Source organism: Octopus sinensis, linkage group LG3 (genome assembly GCF_006345805.1).
Source record: "Octopus sinensis linkage group LG3, ASM634580v1, whole genome shotgun sequence".
In the NCBI taxonomy this organism is placed as follows: Eukaryota; Metazoa; Mollusca; class Cephalopoda; order Octopoda; family Octopodidae; genus Octopus; species Octopus sinensis.
Genome location: NC_042999.1, coordinates 115,115,746 through 115,133,085, shown reverse-complemented (window position 1 = coordinate 115,133,085; position 17,340 = coordinate 115,115,746). Strand labels below are relative to the sequence as shown.

Here is a 17,340-nt window from a genome sequence, read left to right as displayed (position 1 = left end):
GGCCAGATCTGGTCTCTCACACCAACCCTACAATATCATTTTAAAAATTAACAGCTACCTCATCAAAATCTCATAGCTACAAGATAATGCATGATTAGTTCAAAACAATGTGGGTAAAAAAGGATTAATTTTGGCAGAAAAATGCAAACACTAAAGGGTTAAAACAATAACATAATAGTGAATGATTAGTGTTAAATATAAATTTAAACAGTTTTTGTCATTGTTCCATATACGACAGTTGGTTCTGAACATAAATTTATACAGTTTTTATCAATTCTTCCACATGCGTTCTTTCTGCCTTCCAAGTGGTGTTTCTCCTCTGGTAAAGCTTTTGAACCTCTGTGATTCTGAAGATTATATTTATGGGGATCATACAGTCTGTAGGTTTCAAGGCAAAGGCCAGTTGAAAACAGCTTGTGGGCTGGATATGGGGCTAACTCCACCCTTTTAAGTATCATACTGTAATAGAAAGTACAACAAATGGAAACTATACAAATCTCCCAGTCCTGTTAGAAACTAGAAATTTTGATGAAATGCAGTTTGTCCAATAAATCATAACTTGTAAATTTCTCTGAAATTGGCTGATATATAATGATTGTTGGTGTACATTGTAACTCTGGTATTTACCTGTTGCCATGTTACTTGCTAAGGTAGGTTGAATACAGTGAAGTTGATTACTTGTAGTTGCTTTCACATATATTGAGAGGATATATTGAGTCAGAGACATTGATTTCTTTTCTCAGAGCTGTATTAGAGCTCCAATTAGACTCACACAACTCCTATGAGAAAAAATTCTGAGATAAGCCTTCATCTCAATTATTCAAAAGTTTTGTAAAGCTCAACAAATTAGTGTTTTTTTTAAAACTTTTATCACAATAACTATACTCTTCTCATAACCCAACTGTAAGTATGCAGAGGCCTACGTTTAAAATATATCAGTGAATTAAAAAGTTTTTGTTCGAAGTTTTGAATTCTTACTATACAGTATCAACAGCATGATTGCAGTATGAACTACATTATGACTAATCCTGATATTACTTCCCTCGTGTTTATAGATGACACTGGAATATCACTCATTGGAGTCCAATCCCTGAATTCTAACTCATCCCTTGAGGTATTAACAGTCATTACGTTTGAAAATCAAAGGAGGAAAATACCCAGAGAAATTTACTCAAAAAATGCAAAGAATAGACATATGCTGTAAACAGGAATCTTTTGACAAAGCTCTTTCTAAAAAGAAGCTGAACTGTTTCTCATTCAGAAGAGTGCTTGGTTTTCAACTCCAAATGACATCATTTGAATTGCAGTTGTAGATATTTGCAGTACAGAACTTTTCCCACATTAGAAGTAAAAAAATTTACAAGGTTATAGTTATGGTGATTAGAACAAGCCCAGTGTAGTGGGGTTGGAGTTGATACATTTTATTGGCTCTGATTGAATGTAAATTGTAATACATCATCTTCATCATCATTTAACATCCATTTTTATATGCTTGCATGGGTTGGAGGGAGATTTTCTATGGCCTGATGCCCTTCCTATCACCATCCTTCACCTGTTTCTAGTCATGGTAATATTTTTCCCATTGTTTGTCCATGTTCTCACAGAATATTGGAAATAAATGACATCACTTTGGATAACAGTGACACTCACTTACAACTGTCATGTGATGTCAAGACAAGGAGACACCAGTGCACACACACACACACAAAGAGCTTCTTTCAGTTTCTGCCCACCAAATTCACTCGTAATCCATTGTTTGGCTTGGGGCTATAGTAGAAAACACTTGCTCAAGATGCCGGGTTGTGGGAATGAACTTGGGACCATGTGATTGGGAAGTAGACTGCTTTTAAACATAGCCATGTCTGCACCTAAATACAGTGCCTTTTAAATTTCCAGTTTCGCAAAGACTCTTTTTATCTGTTTCTTCCACTGCAAAATAATCATGTCAGATTTAAGGGCTTCTATGAAGGAGGTTGTTGTAGTAGCAATTTATTTTCTAAGAATATGTTAATAAATTTACATGGTTTAATTTAATGGCTATTCTTTTGATACATTGTTTCTTTCAAAAGATTTGTAGAGCTTATGCTTTCGATGTTCTACACTACAACTTTAAATCTGTTAATCTTTCTCAAAAAAGAATGGTAATGTGTTTCATTGATTTCATTTGTTTTAAGAATGTTACCTCAGATGTTAAGTGTTTTAATTTTACTTTTGTGGTATTTAAAAGTCTTATCTGGTAAGCAAAGATGTTTCTGATAGTGTTTATAGTATTTGCAACATTATAAGTCCTAATAGCTGAACAAGCTGCCCACCATTTGTTCCTTAAGAAATATTTAACTCGTTCACAAACAAATACTTGTGGATGCTTCAATTTTTGTCAGTTTTTATACCATTAGTAACAAGTAAAGAATAAATGCTGTAAAAATAATGTTGATTCGGTAATAATATGTTGTTGTCATCATTATGTTATGTTTACTTTGTCATGCTGAAATGGTTTGGATGGGACTGGCTAGAAGATTTGAGAAGTATATTGCATTGGATTTTCCATTTTTGGCATGTTTTCTGTTGCCAGTAATTTTATTGGATGCATTCTATCATGGCTCACACTAAAGATTTGTTATATTCTCATTAACCCATTAGTGCCTATGGTCTTTTTTTTAGGACCTGAAGGATAATCCATCATATATCTGCAACACTTGTATTTTTCTGAGATATTTTTAGTTAGTCATCAAGACTGGAGTGTCTTTCAAATATTGTAATAAATTTTTTTTATATATATTTATAATTTTTGATAATAAATTAAATAAAAAAATTTGGGCACTAATGGGTTAAAGGCCCTCTCTATTCTGTGTTATCTCCATTATTTCATCAACCACTTTATAGGTTCAGTATCTCAATGAAATTCACCCACAATACTGAGTGAATTATATTGTCACTCTAACACTACAGATGTTGGTTTAACCATGGCAAGATTAAATAAAAGTCCCCATTTATTTGCCAACTGTTTTACAAAGTGTACTGAATGTTTTATTATGGCACCAGCATTCAAGAATTTGTCTTCCTTCTGGTAAAGTTAAAGAACCCTTTCTACTCTAACCTTTTTTTTTTTTTTTTTTTGTTTACCAGCACCAGAGGGTAGACAGAAGAGATAGTGGTAAAAAGGTGTCAGAGCAAGAGGGTAATACTCTTCTACCATACCCTTTGTGGCTACCTAAGTGATGTTGTATATATGGAAACTGAAAATCCATCAGACTGTACCTGTTCTTAGATGGTGGATTTGTTGAGAGGCTGCAGATAACTCAATTTCTTCATGTGTTGCTTCCTACCACTAGAACCCTTGATTTGTGGTTTCATCCCTTTCTCTTACCAAACTCTGAGGGCCCTGCGACTAATCATGGATATTTTCTTTGGCTATGCTTCAGTATCTTGATTGGGTCTTTTTGATTATGTTGGCTCTAGTACTTGGGTATTTATTGTATGTTCATAGGTTGTGAAATGCAAAATCAATGAAGCGAGATAATTTTATTGGCTTAAATACTGTAGGATATTTCTCTTTGTAAATTTTAGGGTTTTTTTTTTTAATCGTGGTTTGTTAATACACATTGACACTTAGACAATGGTCTGACACTTGGTTTCTATTAACAAAATTTCACTCTTAAGTATTGGCCAACCTGAGGCTATGGTACAAGACACTCAAAGTGCCATGCAATGGGATTGAACCTGGAATGATGTGGTTGGAACGTAGAGCCATTCCTCGGGAAAGGGTGAATTTAAGCTGTTCAGGGACAGGGAATTGCTAATGTATTGTTAGTAAAGTAGTAATAAGTGTCAGTTAAGTAAATATATTCTTACATTTCCAAATTGTTAGTTTGAAAATGTTTTGTTTCAGCTAGCTATAACTTATCTATGGTCCTACACTGATCATACTAGCATTGGCTTTATTCCCTGTTACAGTCATACAATCAAGAAAACCAATTTATGACCATAGATTTCAGCAGTGATCGTTTCTTTTTATCTTCTGACATGCATAATATAAGATTGTTGCAGATTATGCAATAGAAGCCCTATAATGTAAACATTATCATTCCCACATAATTAATATACGTATGTTGTTTAAATATCAGGAGCTGGAGTTTATCATCCAGAAAAATTCCTTTAACCTATTAGCATTCAGGTATCTCTTTCAGATGTAAAGGGTAAAGACCCCCGTCGGTCATGAATGACCATGGGATTGCACCTAGAAAGTTATCCTCTGAGGCACAAGTCCAGGCAAGGTTGTTTATGAAAGACTAGCAGTCGCCCATTGATACCAGTCTTTGCTCTCCATGTTATCGAAAGGAAAGGCAACGGCTGATACAGCTTAACACTAGTGATGTCAAAACTCATTTCTATAACTGAGTGAACTGGAGCAACGAGAAATAAAGTGTCTTAAGCAAGAACACAACACACAACCTGGTCTGAGAATTGAACACCCACTACCTCATGATTGTGAGCCCGATGCTCTAATCACTGGGCCTTGTGCCTTTACTGGCAAATGTAATACTTATTTATTCATATTGTTTGAATTTATTATGCATTAAGTTGTAGCTGTGAGATTTTGATGTGACTGCTTATATTTACAATGACATTATGGGGTAGATCTGAGATGCCAGATCTGGCCAGTTTGAGCATAAAACAGGTAAAACATTTTGGCTGGATATGACCAGTTAGAATACTAAAAGATTAAAAGATGTGTAACATTAACAAAACAATATAATTCAGAGCTAGGTGAAATGAAATCACTCCAGAAGTGATCACGTCTCTGAATATATTGTTTTGATATCATCATAATTTAATGTCAGCTTTCCATGTTGGCATGGGTTGGCTGGTTTGACTGAAAGCTGTAAGCCAGGTGTCTGCATCAGGTTCCAATCTGATATGGCAAGGTTTCTATGGTTGGATGCCCTTCCTAATGTCAACCACTCCAAGAGTAGTGGGTGTTTTTTACGTGCCATTGACTTGTCACCGGCATCAGCCATGACTATGGTCTCACTTGGTTTGACAGGTCAACACCAGCATGGTATATCGCCAAAGGTCTTGGTCACATGTCACTGCCTCTGAGAATTAGATCTATTAGACTAGAATTATATACCAATATGTACAAGTATTAATTGTAAAATGTTAGAATGTTAAAACTGCTTTTAGAACATTGATCTAATGTGATCTGTATTGTTATGGGTAGGAAGTTAACTAGAGGATTACAGAAATCTTAACTGACATGTTAAAATTTCTTAGGGTGGGAGGAAATGTAATCCAATTTTCTTTTCTAATTTAGGAAAGAATGTCTACACAAAATTGCTCCCCATTTACTGTAAAAGTAATTTTTGTAAACTATAAGAAAGTGTAAATGGAAACTAAATATCTATCTTTTAATGTCTACTTTTCCATGCTTACATGGATCTGATAAGGGTATGTTTGGGCAAAGTTTTTTTTACAGTTAGATGCCACTCTTAATCTGTTTCTAAGTGAGGTAATAGTCTAGTCTGTCAAACAACAAACAACCTGGATGTTTTACATGGGAAACTGGCAACAAATAACACAATATGAACAAGCCTTATGTTTACTAGAATCATGCAACATATCAAGAATCCTGGACATGCTTTTGTTTACAATCAGTGGACACATGAAAACAAGGGAAATACAAACTTATTCACACAAGTACACACACACACACACACTAGCTCATGTGATCCAGATGATCCTGGAAACGTAGATATTGATATATATATATACAAACACACACACTTTTGGTTTCTGTTTACCAAATCCATTTACAAGGCTTTGGTCAGCCTGGGGGGTATAATAGAAGACACTTGTCCAAGGTGCCACCCTTTGGGACTGAATTAAAAACTATGTACTTGTGCCTTTAATGATATAAAATAAAAATTCTAAGTGAAGGCAAAATCATACGATATCTTATTTGTTGCTGCTTTCTTGCACATTTTATTATCTAGATGTGTCATTTTGTCTTAAGATAACTTTTTACTTATTTCAGGATTGACTGAAGCTGGTACTGCTGGGACATTGTGTATTAATCCTACTGATATATCACCAGTTGGTGGAAATACTGATACATCTTTTCATCGGGGGTATGTATTTGTTCGCACTTTACTGGGAAAACAAAAAACACTAATGAAATCTTGAAGGTTTCTTGTATGTTTTTTTTATTTCTAATTTAATTAGCTAAGAGGATTGTGAGTTTGTATCCCACTATGCTATTAAGCATTATTAAAGCATTTATTTTAATTATAATCATTGACATAACTTTTTAAGATCAATTTAAAATTGTCATCAAACTTATTAATGTTGTAGTAACAATTCTCTAACTAGTAATTTCAATGATTAATTTTCCTTATTTTATTTTTAATCTCTTTGTGGGACTGATTGAAAATATCTTTGGACATTATATATAATTGGTTCAGGTTCCTATAGAGCAATAAACCCATTGAGGTTTATGCATTGGCAGTTGTCTGTTTTTTGATATGAGTCATTGTTTTGTAAAAAGAAAAAAAATTTTGTGCTGAATGCTCTTCAAGATCTTTAAGAACTAACAATATAAGCATTTTATAAAGGATGATTTTAGTGATATTTCAGCTGTGTTATCTTGCCAGATGTTTTTTAAAAAGTGGACATTATTAAAATCAAATGGAGTTGAAGAAGCTTGTTCTAAATTTATTACTTTAATCTCAAGGCTGCACTGATGTATTTGGAGAATACTGTAATATGTTGGAAAGCATCTTACTACATTTTATTTATACTTTATTTTTTAGGTGTAAAACTTTGGCTCCCAGTTCTCCTCTGGCAACCCCACTTCCTGACAATGGTTGTCGAAGCAATGACTTTAAAGATGTACTAACTTCTATTGGGCAGGATTTTTTAAATCAAGTTCCCTCACGGGGAAATCATGTAGAAACCCCTTCAGAACATTATTCTGATGATTGTGATTCTGATGACTCTAGTAATCAACCGGAAGTTAACTAGAGAATTATTGAACATTAAAATGAGCTGGTAAACATGCAACTGGCATATTAGACTTCTCAGGGTGGCAGCAAATCTCAACAGATTGAATTTGTTTTCTCTTTTCTCACAACACATTTAGAACGTCCACGTAAAATCACTCCCTCTTCCACTCCTTAAAAATACACAAAAAAACAACAAATCTAACAAAATGCCCAGGAAATTAGTTTTTCATATTTGCAATGTACATTGTCCTTACATCATGTTAATAATTATTAGTTTCTTTTCATTTACCACTCGTTTGTGTGATCATTTTGATTTGCCCTTGTTTCTTTAACATCTTTTGCTTTAACTAATTCACATTTGGTACCTCGTCTTCCTTTTTCACATTTTTGTACATTTCTTTTGGCTTTTCTCTGTCTTTAACACATCACAATCATTTCGTTCTATCCTTATGGTTTTCACTTTCCATATAACAAACATAAAAAGCAGAAAAAAATAACAAAAACAAAACAATAAAAACAGACATTAAGACTAAACAAAATTTTCATGTTGCACATTTTTATTGTAGAGTTGCAGGGTGTAGTACTGTAATAATCTCCCCATGTTTTTAAATACTTTGAAAGATATTGTCTGAAAAGTATCTGCACCTGTAATCCTGCAATTTCCCTTGCCCTAATCCCAAACTTTTCCCTGCTGTTTCTTGTTTAAAGAAATAGCAAGCTACAAATATTTAGTTAACTGTTGTCAGTTTTGACTTGAATGCATCTTGTATAAATTTTTGCACTCATTTCTACTTCTGATTTGTAGTCAACAGTGTGTTCCTTTTGTTGCTGACAGGTTCGAAGTGAGAGACAATTTGTTGCTGGTCTGACTGTTTACATTTCTATTACACACACACATAATCCATTGGGTGAAATGACTATATTTGACCCAGTTATTTATCACAAGTGTCTTAATCTAGTGTATATTTACTGCAATCTCTCTAATAATTTCTTAACCAAGCCATCTTAGATCTAACTTCATTTTATACAGTTATTTGAATTTAACAACAGTTTTGGTCCATTTTTTTTTCTCTTTTAAATTCTGTGATTTATTTATTTTCTTTCTTTTGTCATTGCAAAACCTTATGTGTATTTTGTTATATGTAAATTTATCTGCAAATGTTGACTCAGCACTTTTTAATTAGTAGTTTTTAACAACACCTCCTTAGTAATATTTTTTTCTCTCCATGATTAAAACTACTTCTATTTTAATAAATTATAGCTGAAGATGTTTTCAACCAACTTTCTTACCACCTTCTGACTTATAAATAGCAACAATAATATTAAATGGTAAGGCTGATAATAAATTGTAGCTTAGCTCTGTAGTTAATATACATCTTAAAACATTCAAATAGATGACAGATACTATGTTTTCTAATTTTAAAGGTCATTTAAGAATGTATGAAAAATATGGCAAAATAATATCTGTTGGTGGATTCAAATTTTGAATTAGATCAAAATTATATTCCAATATTGTTGGAAGATGTTCTCCAGAAGAATTATTAGAGAGATGATGGTACATGTTCCTAGTTGCAATTGATCCCTAAGGCTGATACTTTCTCTTTATAAATTTATTTCTTAATTATAATTTTTCTAAAAGATTTGCTGCAGAAGTGCAGAAAGAGTAATAGATTTATTATGGCCCAAATTTAACTTAAAAGGGTTCATTTATTTCAATTTTTTTTGTATCTAAAACTGTGATAATACTTTCATGACATCTGGTGTTGAAGTTATATTCCCATACAACTATATTTCACTGTTACAGAATAATGCAACTTAATACATAACAACTAAAATTTGATATTTAACATACGCTTATTTCATTTAAGAATTATTTTGATTAAATTTTAACCATGTATCCTCAGTATTTATTTGATAATTGAATTTGCTTATTTGAGGAGGTTTTATTACTACTACTACTTGTATTAGATATTAATTTATGAGTTGCTAATTTTATTTCGTATATTACTCCTTTAGGAAATGACTAACTTATTGTAATGCTCCCTTCTGCCTTAATGTTATTGGAAAAAAATCTGCAAAACTCAAAACAAAAATATCAATCACCCAAGCAAATGTTTTAAGGGCTTAAATGTCTACTTTTTCTCTGTTTATTTGTTAAGTACGGAATATTAATATTCTGAATTTAAAAAAAAATGAAAATAGGTAATTTGAAAAGAAAAAAATTGTTTGCAAAAATCTTTAGATTTATGTATTTTCTATGTCTTTATTAGGACTGGAGTCAAAAATTGGTTCTAAAAAAATACAATATAATGTATTTTGAAAAATGTGATTAGAAATTTAAAATAGGAGAAAAAAAAACAACCCTCCCTCACAAAAGAAAAAAAACAAACTAGTATTATATATAGTAATTAGGGGAAAAATACTGCCAGGAATTTTTCACTTTTTAAAGTTAACCCTGAGAATGCATTTCTTTGCACTTTGGAATTTGTTTAGAAACACCCATAGTAAACATCTTTACTTTACTGCCACATAGTTTCTTGTGTTAGCTGTACTGAAAACCTACTGAACTTGGTTCACAATAGCTTTTTTCCCTCCCTTGAATTGACGTATTTTCAAAAATTACTCACATAGCAAAATATCTTGAGTTACTCTCTTATTTAATAAATTTTTATACTAAAGTTTTCTTTACATTTAATTAAATGAATATATTCAAGTATAGTTATTTATGAAGTTGATACTTATTTTAGCTTGCTGACTTAGGCATTTAATCAGAGTATTGTCTTCAGTTTTTCTCAATATTTGCCGAAAGATTAAATTTGTTTTGCAGCTTTCAATATAATTTCAGTATTGCTATAATGTATGATTCTCTTTGCCATGTGATTTTGGTATGAGCTAAGTGAATGTAATATATTTGAGAAATGTTTCTAAAACTGTTTCTAATAGAAAACATTTGAATGTTGATGTATATTTCTTTTGTAGCACATACAAATTGCAGGTATAAAAAGACAAGATGTAATATTTCCTAACCATATGAAGATGCTTATGTGGGAGAATTTTGTTAATTATACAGTACATGTTTTATATCTTCAAAGTAATAATTGCTTATTAATCTCTTTGGTTTTATATTAAAATGAGTGATGGAGTTGTAATATTTTTCAATATAGATTAGTTTCAATGAACAGTTAAAGTTTCAGAAAATTAACCTGGTTATATGAAATGTGTAGAACATAATGTAATCTGTAAGGACATTAGATTTGTTTAATATTGAAGTATGTGGAAACAATATTTTTATATTCTGTTTCATTTTGTATTGATCTATGAAACAAAAGTAACAACTTAAACTTGCTCATTTTTGTCAGTTTCTTCTTTCCACTGCTGTAACAATTTAGCCTAGAGGTAAGGGTTCTTGCCTCTTAGCTTATGTTATGTTGGTTTTAGAAATTCTCCTTTATCAACAATTAATAGTCACTATGCCAAAGTATTTAATGTAATGTTGTCTCTATAGTACTAGTTCAGTTGGAAAATTGTTTCTTAAGAAAATATATGGATTGGAGAATCACTGATATTTGTAACCCATTAAAAAAGCAAACAACTTTTGAATTGGATTTTTACTAATTGATAACACAGTAACAATGTTTACAGCTTGCTGAAATTTCAACTTAACATTCCTTTTGTTGCATCAATTGAAAAAGAGAGACACCATTTCCACTTTGATATTAAGAAGGGTATCCAGCTATAAAAATGTATTTATATGTTATATGATGAATGGAAAGTTGTACCTTGGATTCACTTGTCACATTACTGGCATATGAATTTTATTAACACTCCTTTGGGCCCTCCCTAATTTTAACTGAAGCACATAGTGTTATAGTAGCTTTTTTCCCTGCCAGAATTTGGAGAAAACATTACAAGGCAGGTGTCAGTTGTTTCAAGCAATTGTTAATCATTCATATTGATAAAAATGTGTTGTTTTTTTTTTTAAATTGATTTAAGAAAAAATTTTGATTTCAACATAGGTTCCCCAATCTTTTGCATGGATTATTAGTTACAATAAATGTTAAGAGCTTTATGTTGTATTTTATTTAGGTACTGAATCTTAGTTGTGCTATATGAATTTTAATGAGGTATAATTCCCGTAATTGATTGTCATTAGCAAATGCATACTTCTCTCAATTTATATCTTTCAGTTGGTCACATTTAGCTTTAGAGCTGTCTTAGATGAGATATTTGTGGATCATTTACATTTTTGATATATTACATTGCTTATCATTGATCCCCAGTACATCATGGTTGTCATGAAAGATGTTTTATCATTTAGTGGTGCCTGTTGTGCCATTCTGAAACTATTACTCATTCTTTTCATCATTTCTGATTCAGAGTATGTTAGAATAATAAAGTTTTAATCTGTTATAATTTTAGCTGGTGATACTGCACTCATTTTAGCAAAATGGTATGTAATGTTTATTTAATGTCAAAACATGGGGTTGTGATTTTTTCTTTCACTGGAGTTAGTAGAAAAAGATGGAACTGTTTGTTAAAACATCAGATAAATGTTACATTTATGGAGTTATTTTAGGTTGCCATGACTTGTCAAATTTAGATAATTTTAATTGTGCATTTTAGATATTTTCTTCACTGCATTCTTGGAAATGCACATTTCTTATTAGTTGCAACTAATGGTTTTGGGCAGCAAGCACTTTATAGGCCTTACTAGTAGATTTTTGAAAACCAATTAGATTTCCTTCCTATGGGAGCTGAATATTTAACCAGAATGTTTGAAAATATTTTTGTATTATTGCCTTAGTGTTTTTGTCCAAAGAAAAACAATGACTATGACTGGAGGTTCTATCAAATATTTGAATGAATTCTCTTGTTAATCTACATTTTTATTTTGAAATAGTAAATAGACAACATAAATATCTTGCACAGGATGAATTATTTTAAGAGGTAATTTTTGGATGATACAATATGACTCTTATTTTTATCTATTTTTCCCTGACATATCTTTTAAGGGAACATATTTTCTAAAAATGAACTCTCACTTTTATCATCTCTCTACCAATTAATTTAAATAATTATTAACCCCTTAGCCAGCTTGTGGGAGAAATTACCTGCCCCTTGTTCCAGCTGCCAAGTAAGTTTTTAACAGAAATCAAAGTTGTAATTAGAAGCAGCTTTAGTGTCTGCTTTTAATTATTTTTTTTAATAACAAATTATATAACACATTATATAACACATTATAAGCATTTCATATTATAACATAATAAAATAACATTTAATCATTATCTTTTCCTTTTAATAATAATAAAAAGTTATTTGCATAGTGTATAGCTACAAGTTTATTGTTGATGTGCTACTTTTTATTTCATGTGTACATATATATATATGTGTGTATATATATATATACATACAGGATTATGCACTCAAAAGCTGGGTTGAATTTCTCTTGCAGTTAAAGTAGAAGAAAATTATGCGAGGTTATCAAGATTTGAATGTTTATGGGCTTCATATAAAAATTGATGAGATGTTGTCAAACTGGCTAAATGATTTAAAATGAGTTGAACTTTAAAAAAAAATTTCTAATTAGAACTTTTATATCCAGACTATACACTAGCTGTTATGAGTGCTTGTTTTTATATTTTCATCTTTGACAGCTGTTACTGTTTGGTTAGGTAGTAATTAATTCTTAATTGAATCAAACGGACAGTACTGCAAGTAGAAATAACCCTTTCCAAAGCAAGTTTTAATGTGTTAGATCAAATGTTTCTTGTTACCATACATGTTTATGATGGTTTTGATTTAATTTTTTTTATTGATAAACTAAAATGTGTACATCTTATTTGAAATTCTGTGTGTGTGTATAAAACTCAGTTCATTGAGCTCTTGGTCTGATAAATTCTTAGTTGATGTTGGAATAGTGTAGCATCCACAGTACAGTTAGTAAATTTTAAAAGAAAATATTCAGTGTAAAGACAGGCTTAATTAGAATAGTCAATCTCTATATATTAACATTCTGAAATATTTTATCTTTGGCAATATAGAAGCATACCATACTTTTGAGAAAACCAATAACTTTGTTATAACTAGGTATTTTCAATTTGTTGTTATAGCGTTAAAGAGCTTAATTTTAAGCTATTGATTTTTTTTTTCCTCTTGATTCACTATACTAAAAGTTGGTTTCCAGCAGTCAGTAAATTTCTTTTGTGTTCTAATAAGGCAGCGAACTGGCAGAACTATACCAGACAAAACTCTGTCATTTTGCCTATCTTTACATTCTGAGTTCAAATTCCACCATGGTCGACTTTACCTTTCATTCTTTTGAGATTAACAAAATAAGTACCAGCCAAGTACTAGTGTCAATGTAACCTCCTTCCTCCCCCAAAAACTGCTGGCCTTGTGCCAAAATTTGAAACTATTATGTTTTAGTCTCTGATAGTGTCTCATTCTCATTGCTATAATTTCGGAAATATATGGAATTAATATTTATAAATGTTACAACCAATACTTTGTTTAGTTATATATAAAAATTTCAAAAAAAAAAAAAACCCTAGCAGTCTTGATTGAAATGTAAATAAGTTGACTAAAATGCAAGTGCAGCAATTTCCCATTTAGACAATACTAACGTCAGTTGTTAATGCTGTTGTCACAGACTAGTCAGTCATTTTGGTTTGGTATTCTGCTTCTTAGGTAGTTTTATGTAATATGAAATTTCTATTTGTCATACAGCATCAGTTTTAGTAGAATTTTTATTATACAATGACCTGTTGCAATACTTTTTAGTATCTAATTTGTAAAAAAAAATAACAGTGTGAAAATTTCAGAGCTTATAAATCTTTAATTATTTATTTCATCCATAATTGGGTTTTTTTGGTTTTTTTTTTTAGCTATTTTAAATAGTAGGTTTAAAAAGGAAGCTTTAAAATCAGTCAGGTATATATATATTTTTCCCCCAAATAAAATACACATTAGGCAAGCCAATTTTGCTGCACTTTATTGGAACCAGAAACAGCATCATAAGTCTAGTTTTGGTCCTCGCATGATTTTAAACTTTTTAGTACAGCTAAGTGATACAGTCTCAGATTTGTCATGTATTATGAAATTATAATTTAACTGCTCATTGATATAAGCCATATATTCACCCCTCACAACATACTGAAAAATTACCTTTTTTCTTTCTTTAAGTATTTTTATTTATAAAAAAAGTTAATTTCATCAGTTGTACTGCTAGTTTTGAGAATATGAGAGTTGACATGCTTTGAGTCCAATTTCTTAAATTTCTTTTAAAGTTTTTTTTTTTTTTTGTCTCATTTGATAATGTGTTTGCACACATACATACATACATATATATATATATAAAATATGTATGCTAATGTTTATATTGTGTGTGTGAGAGATTATGTCTTGGAGATTCGTATTTTTTATTAAAATTTATAAGCATTTCCTGTGATAGAAACCAAAAAAAAAAAAAAAATTATATTAATAGCTATAAATTTACCTGTATTTTTTTCAGAGAGCTAATACAAAAATATTATCTGCTGTTGTAATGTGTTCAATAAATAGCTAGCATTTGTTTCATATATTGTATAGAGTATACCTTAACTATTGAACAAAATTGGAGACACTGATGAAATCGTCTATGGCTACTGCAAGTAATTAAGTTAGAAAGATTTTCCCTGTTTATAGATCTCTCTAAAGCATATTAAAATATTTTTTTAACAGTGTTTTAAGAAATATGAAGGGTATTGTTCACAACCTTTGGCAGAGCCCCTGTGATTAGTGGGAGCAAGAAACCATGATTTATTCTGATCTTTGGGGCAACAATGTTTCACTTGATAATACAACTGAGGTCTGGTGTCAGACAAGATGATAAATTGTTGTTTATCAGTCAAGAACAGCTACAGTCCGACTGGTCATGTACAAGATACCTTGTCAATGCCAAACAAGCTTATTAACCATATGGTTATTCCTGCATCTATATTGAAAATATTTAAATATTTTGCAATGGAGATTCAAGGCTAGTTAGAATATGATGTTTGAAAAAACCAAGTAACATGATTCCTCCACAGGCAGTAGGTCTGATGTGTTTCGAAGAAATGAAGCAAATGATTTGTATAAAGCAGTTTTACAAGCTTCTTTTTTCGTTTCATACTCCATTTTGAATTTTAAAAAAGTGTGCCTCATTATGAACAAATTTAGTATGCATTCACACATACAAAAGTAAGCTACACACCCTTCTTTGAGAAAGACTTGTAAAGATGTTTTGTTTCTTCTGATTAATCTTGTGCAGACTTGGTTTTGTTGTTAAGAAGTTTGTTTCACAATGTTTGCATTTTCACATTGACCTATTGTATGGCATCATAGGCAAGTGTCTTCTATCCTGACTACTGAAGTTGTATGGATGCCTGTAGGTTGTGTCTGTTTACATCAAGGAGGAAAATTGCTGTTGAAGCAATGTACTCTTGTATTTTATTCCACTTTGAAGTATATAAACATTTCCATATCATTGGCTATTGGAAATATGCAGTGAACAGAATGGTCTGTTGGAAACTTATAAAAATTTATTCTGTTGGTCATACAACACAAAGTATAAATAACTAAGTTTTATTGATGCAAGGTGTTTACTAAATTGAAATTCAGTTGGCTTAAAACTACTGTTAGTATTTAAATATGGTTGCTGTTCTGAACTGAATAACATAACCTCCAAAATTTACTCTTGGAGAAAGGGAAAAGAATTGTTTACAAGTAATCCACAAAAAGATGGGAAGTTATTTCAAGAAATTGAGAATTTCCATGTTGAAGGGAGACATCTGATGCCAGTGTAGCTGGTGATAGTAATGGACATGTTTCAGTGTTCTTGGGACATAAGAGAAGCGTAGCATAAATTTGCGTCGTTGAACTAAGGGGAATAATTCTTAAGCCAATGTCTAAACTAACTGATGTACTGAACGAAATCAAATTCAAATGCTTTTGGAAAAATTTGATTTTTGCTCGGACGGTGACATGTTTTAATTTTAGCAGATATCGTCAGTGAAACTATTCAGTCATATCTTTAATATGCTCCAATATTGTTATTTACGACTATGAAGTAGAAGAATGTTTTTGTAAACTACTTCATTATCCTTGGTCATCCATTCAAGTCATTCTTCAGAACAGCTCATAACACAAGTGCCGTTGTTCTCTTAAAAGCTACATCACTGAGTATATAATATAAAATTTAACTTCAGACTGAAACTTTTCTACTGAATTCAACTTTTTAAAGTGCATAGTAATTTGTCCCCTACTAAAAGAGGTCCAAGGGGAAATATTAATCCTTTAGCATATCCTTGTTTATGTTCATTCTGGCCACTCACATTTACTCTTATATCCTATAAGTATACAGACAAATTACCAAAATCTCACAAGTTATGAGATAATGCATGATTAATTCAAAACCTGGAAGAAATATAACATTTGACAGTAATCATCATTGTTTAGCGTCCGCTTTCCATGCTAGCATGGGTTGGACGGTTCAACTGGGGTCTGGGAAGCCAGAAGGCTGCACCAGGCCCAGTTTGATCTGGCAATGTTTCTACGGCTGGATGCGCTTCCTAACGCCAACCACTCCATGAGTGTAGTGGGTGCTTTTTACGTGCCACCGGCACAGAGACCAGGCGAGGCTGGCAACGGCCACGAATGGATGGTGCTTTTTACGTGCCACTGGCACGAGGCCACGTTTGGATGGTTCTCTTACATGCCACCGGCACAGGTAATTCAGCTGCAATTTCTATTGATCGATTTCGATTCTGATTCTCACTTGCCTCAACAGGTCTTCACAAGTAGAGTTTTGTGTCCCAAGAAGGGAATGTATGTATAAGTGGACTGGCTACATCCCATGTAGAAGGCCACGGGTTATGGTCTCACTTGTCCTGCCGGGTCTTCTCACGCACAGCATACTTCCAGAGGTCTCGGTCTCTAGTAATTTCCTCAGTGAGACCTAAAGTTTGAAGGTCGTGCTTCACCACCTCGTCCCAGGTTTTTCTGGGTCTGCCTCTTCCACAGGTTCCCTCAACTGCTAATCTGAAGGCTAAAGAGTTAAGGAAAATAAAGTAAAAGTTACTGAAGAAAAATATGCAACAAATGTCATTTGAACTGAGCAACAGTTCATATAATAAAACACGTCATTCTTCATCCTCTTACTATTTTTTTTTTATTCAACCTTAGGAAATACTCAATATCATTTCATGCAATACTGATTTTCAACAATATCTGGCAGTACAGCAGGCATTTGTCACTGTATGTGTTCTGTCTACATTGTGTGTTCAAGGAGATATTGGTCACAGAATTTGATTATGGTTACCAG

The 17,340-nt window shown here is 31.9% G+C and overlaps 1 protein-coding gene and 1 long non-coding RNA gene across 4 annotated transcripts in view; both read left to right on the top strand.

Moving 5' to 3' along the window:
- The window catches only part of LOC115209915 (transcription factor Dp-1), a 31,839-nt gene extending 19,501 nt beyond the window's left edge, over window positions 1-12,338 (top strand). For 2 of the 3 annotated variants that reach the window (XM_029778516.2, XM_029778515.2), the window contains exons 11-12: window positions 6,035-6,128; window positions 6,810-12,338. In XM_029778516.2, coding sequence (XP_029634376.1) covers window positions 6,035-6,128; window positions 6,810-7,020 — 305 coding nt within the window. In that variant the 3' untranslated portion in view covers window positions 7,021-12,338. Of the gene's footprint in view, window positions 1-1,055; window positions 2,035-6,034; window positions 6,129-6,809 lie in introns of those variants that run through there. The other variant, XM_036501240.1, reaches the window with a different exon arrangement.
- Window positions 12,339-15,296: 2,958 nt separating this feature from the next.
- Window positions 15,297-17,170, top strand: LOC118762545. Its single transcript, XR_004998298.1, has 2 exons — window positions 15,297-16,469; window positions 17,064-17,170. It is a non-coding gene; the product is annotated as an uncharacterized LOC118762545 (long non-coding RNA).
- The last annotated feature ends 170 nt before the right edge of the window (window positions 17,171-17,340 follow it).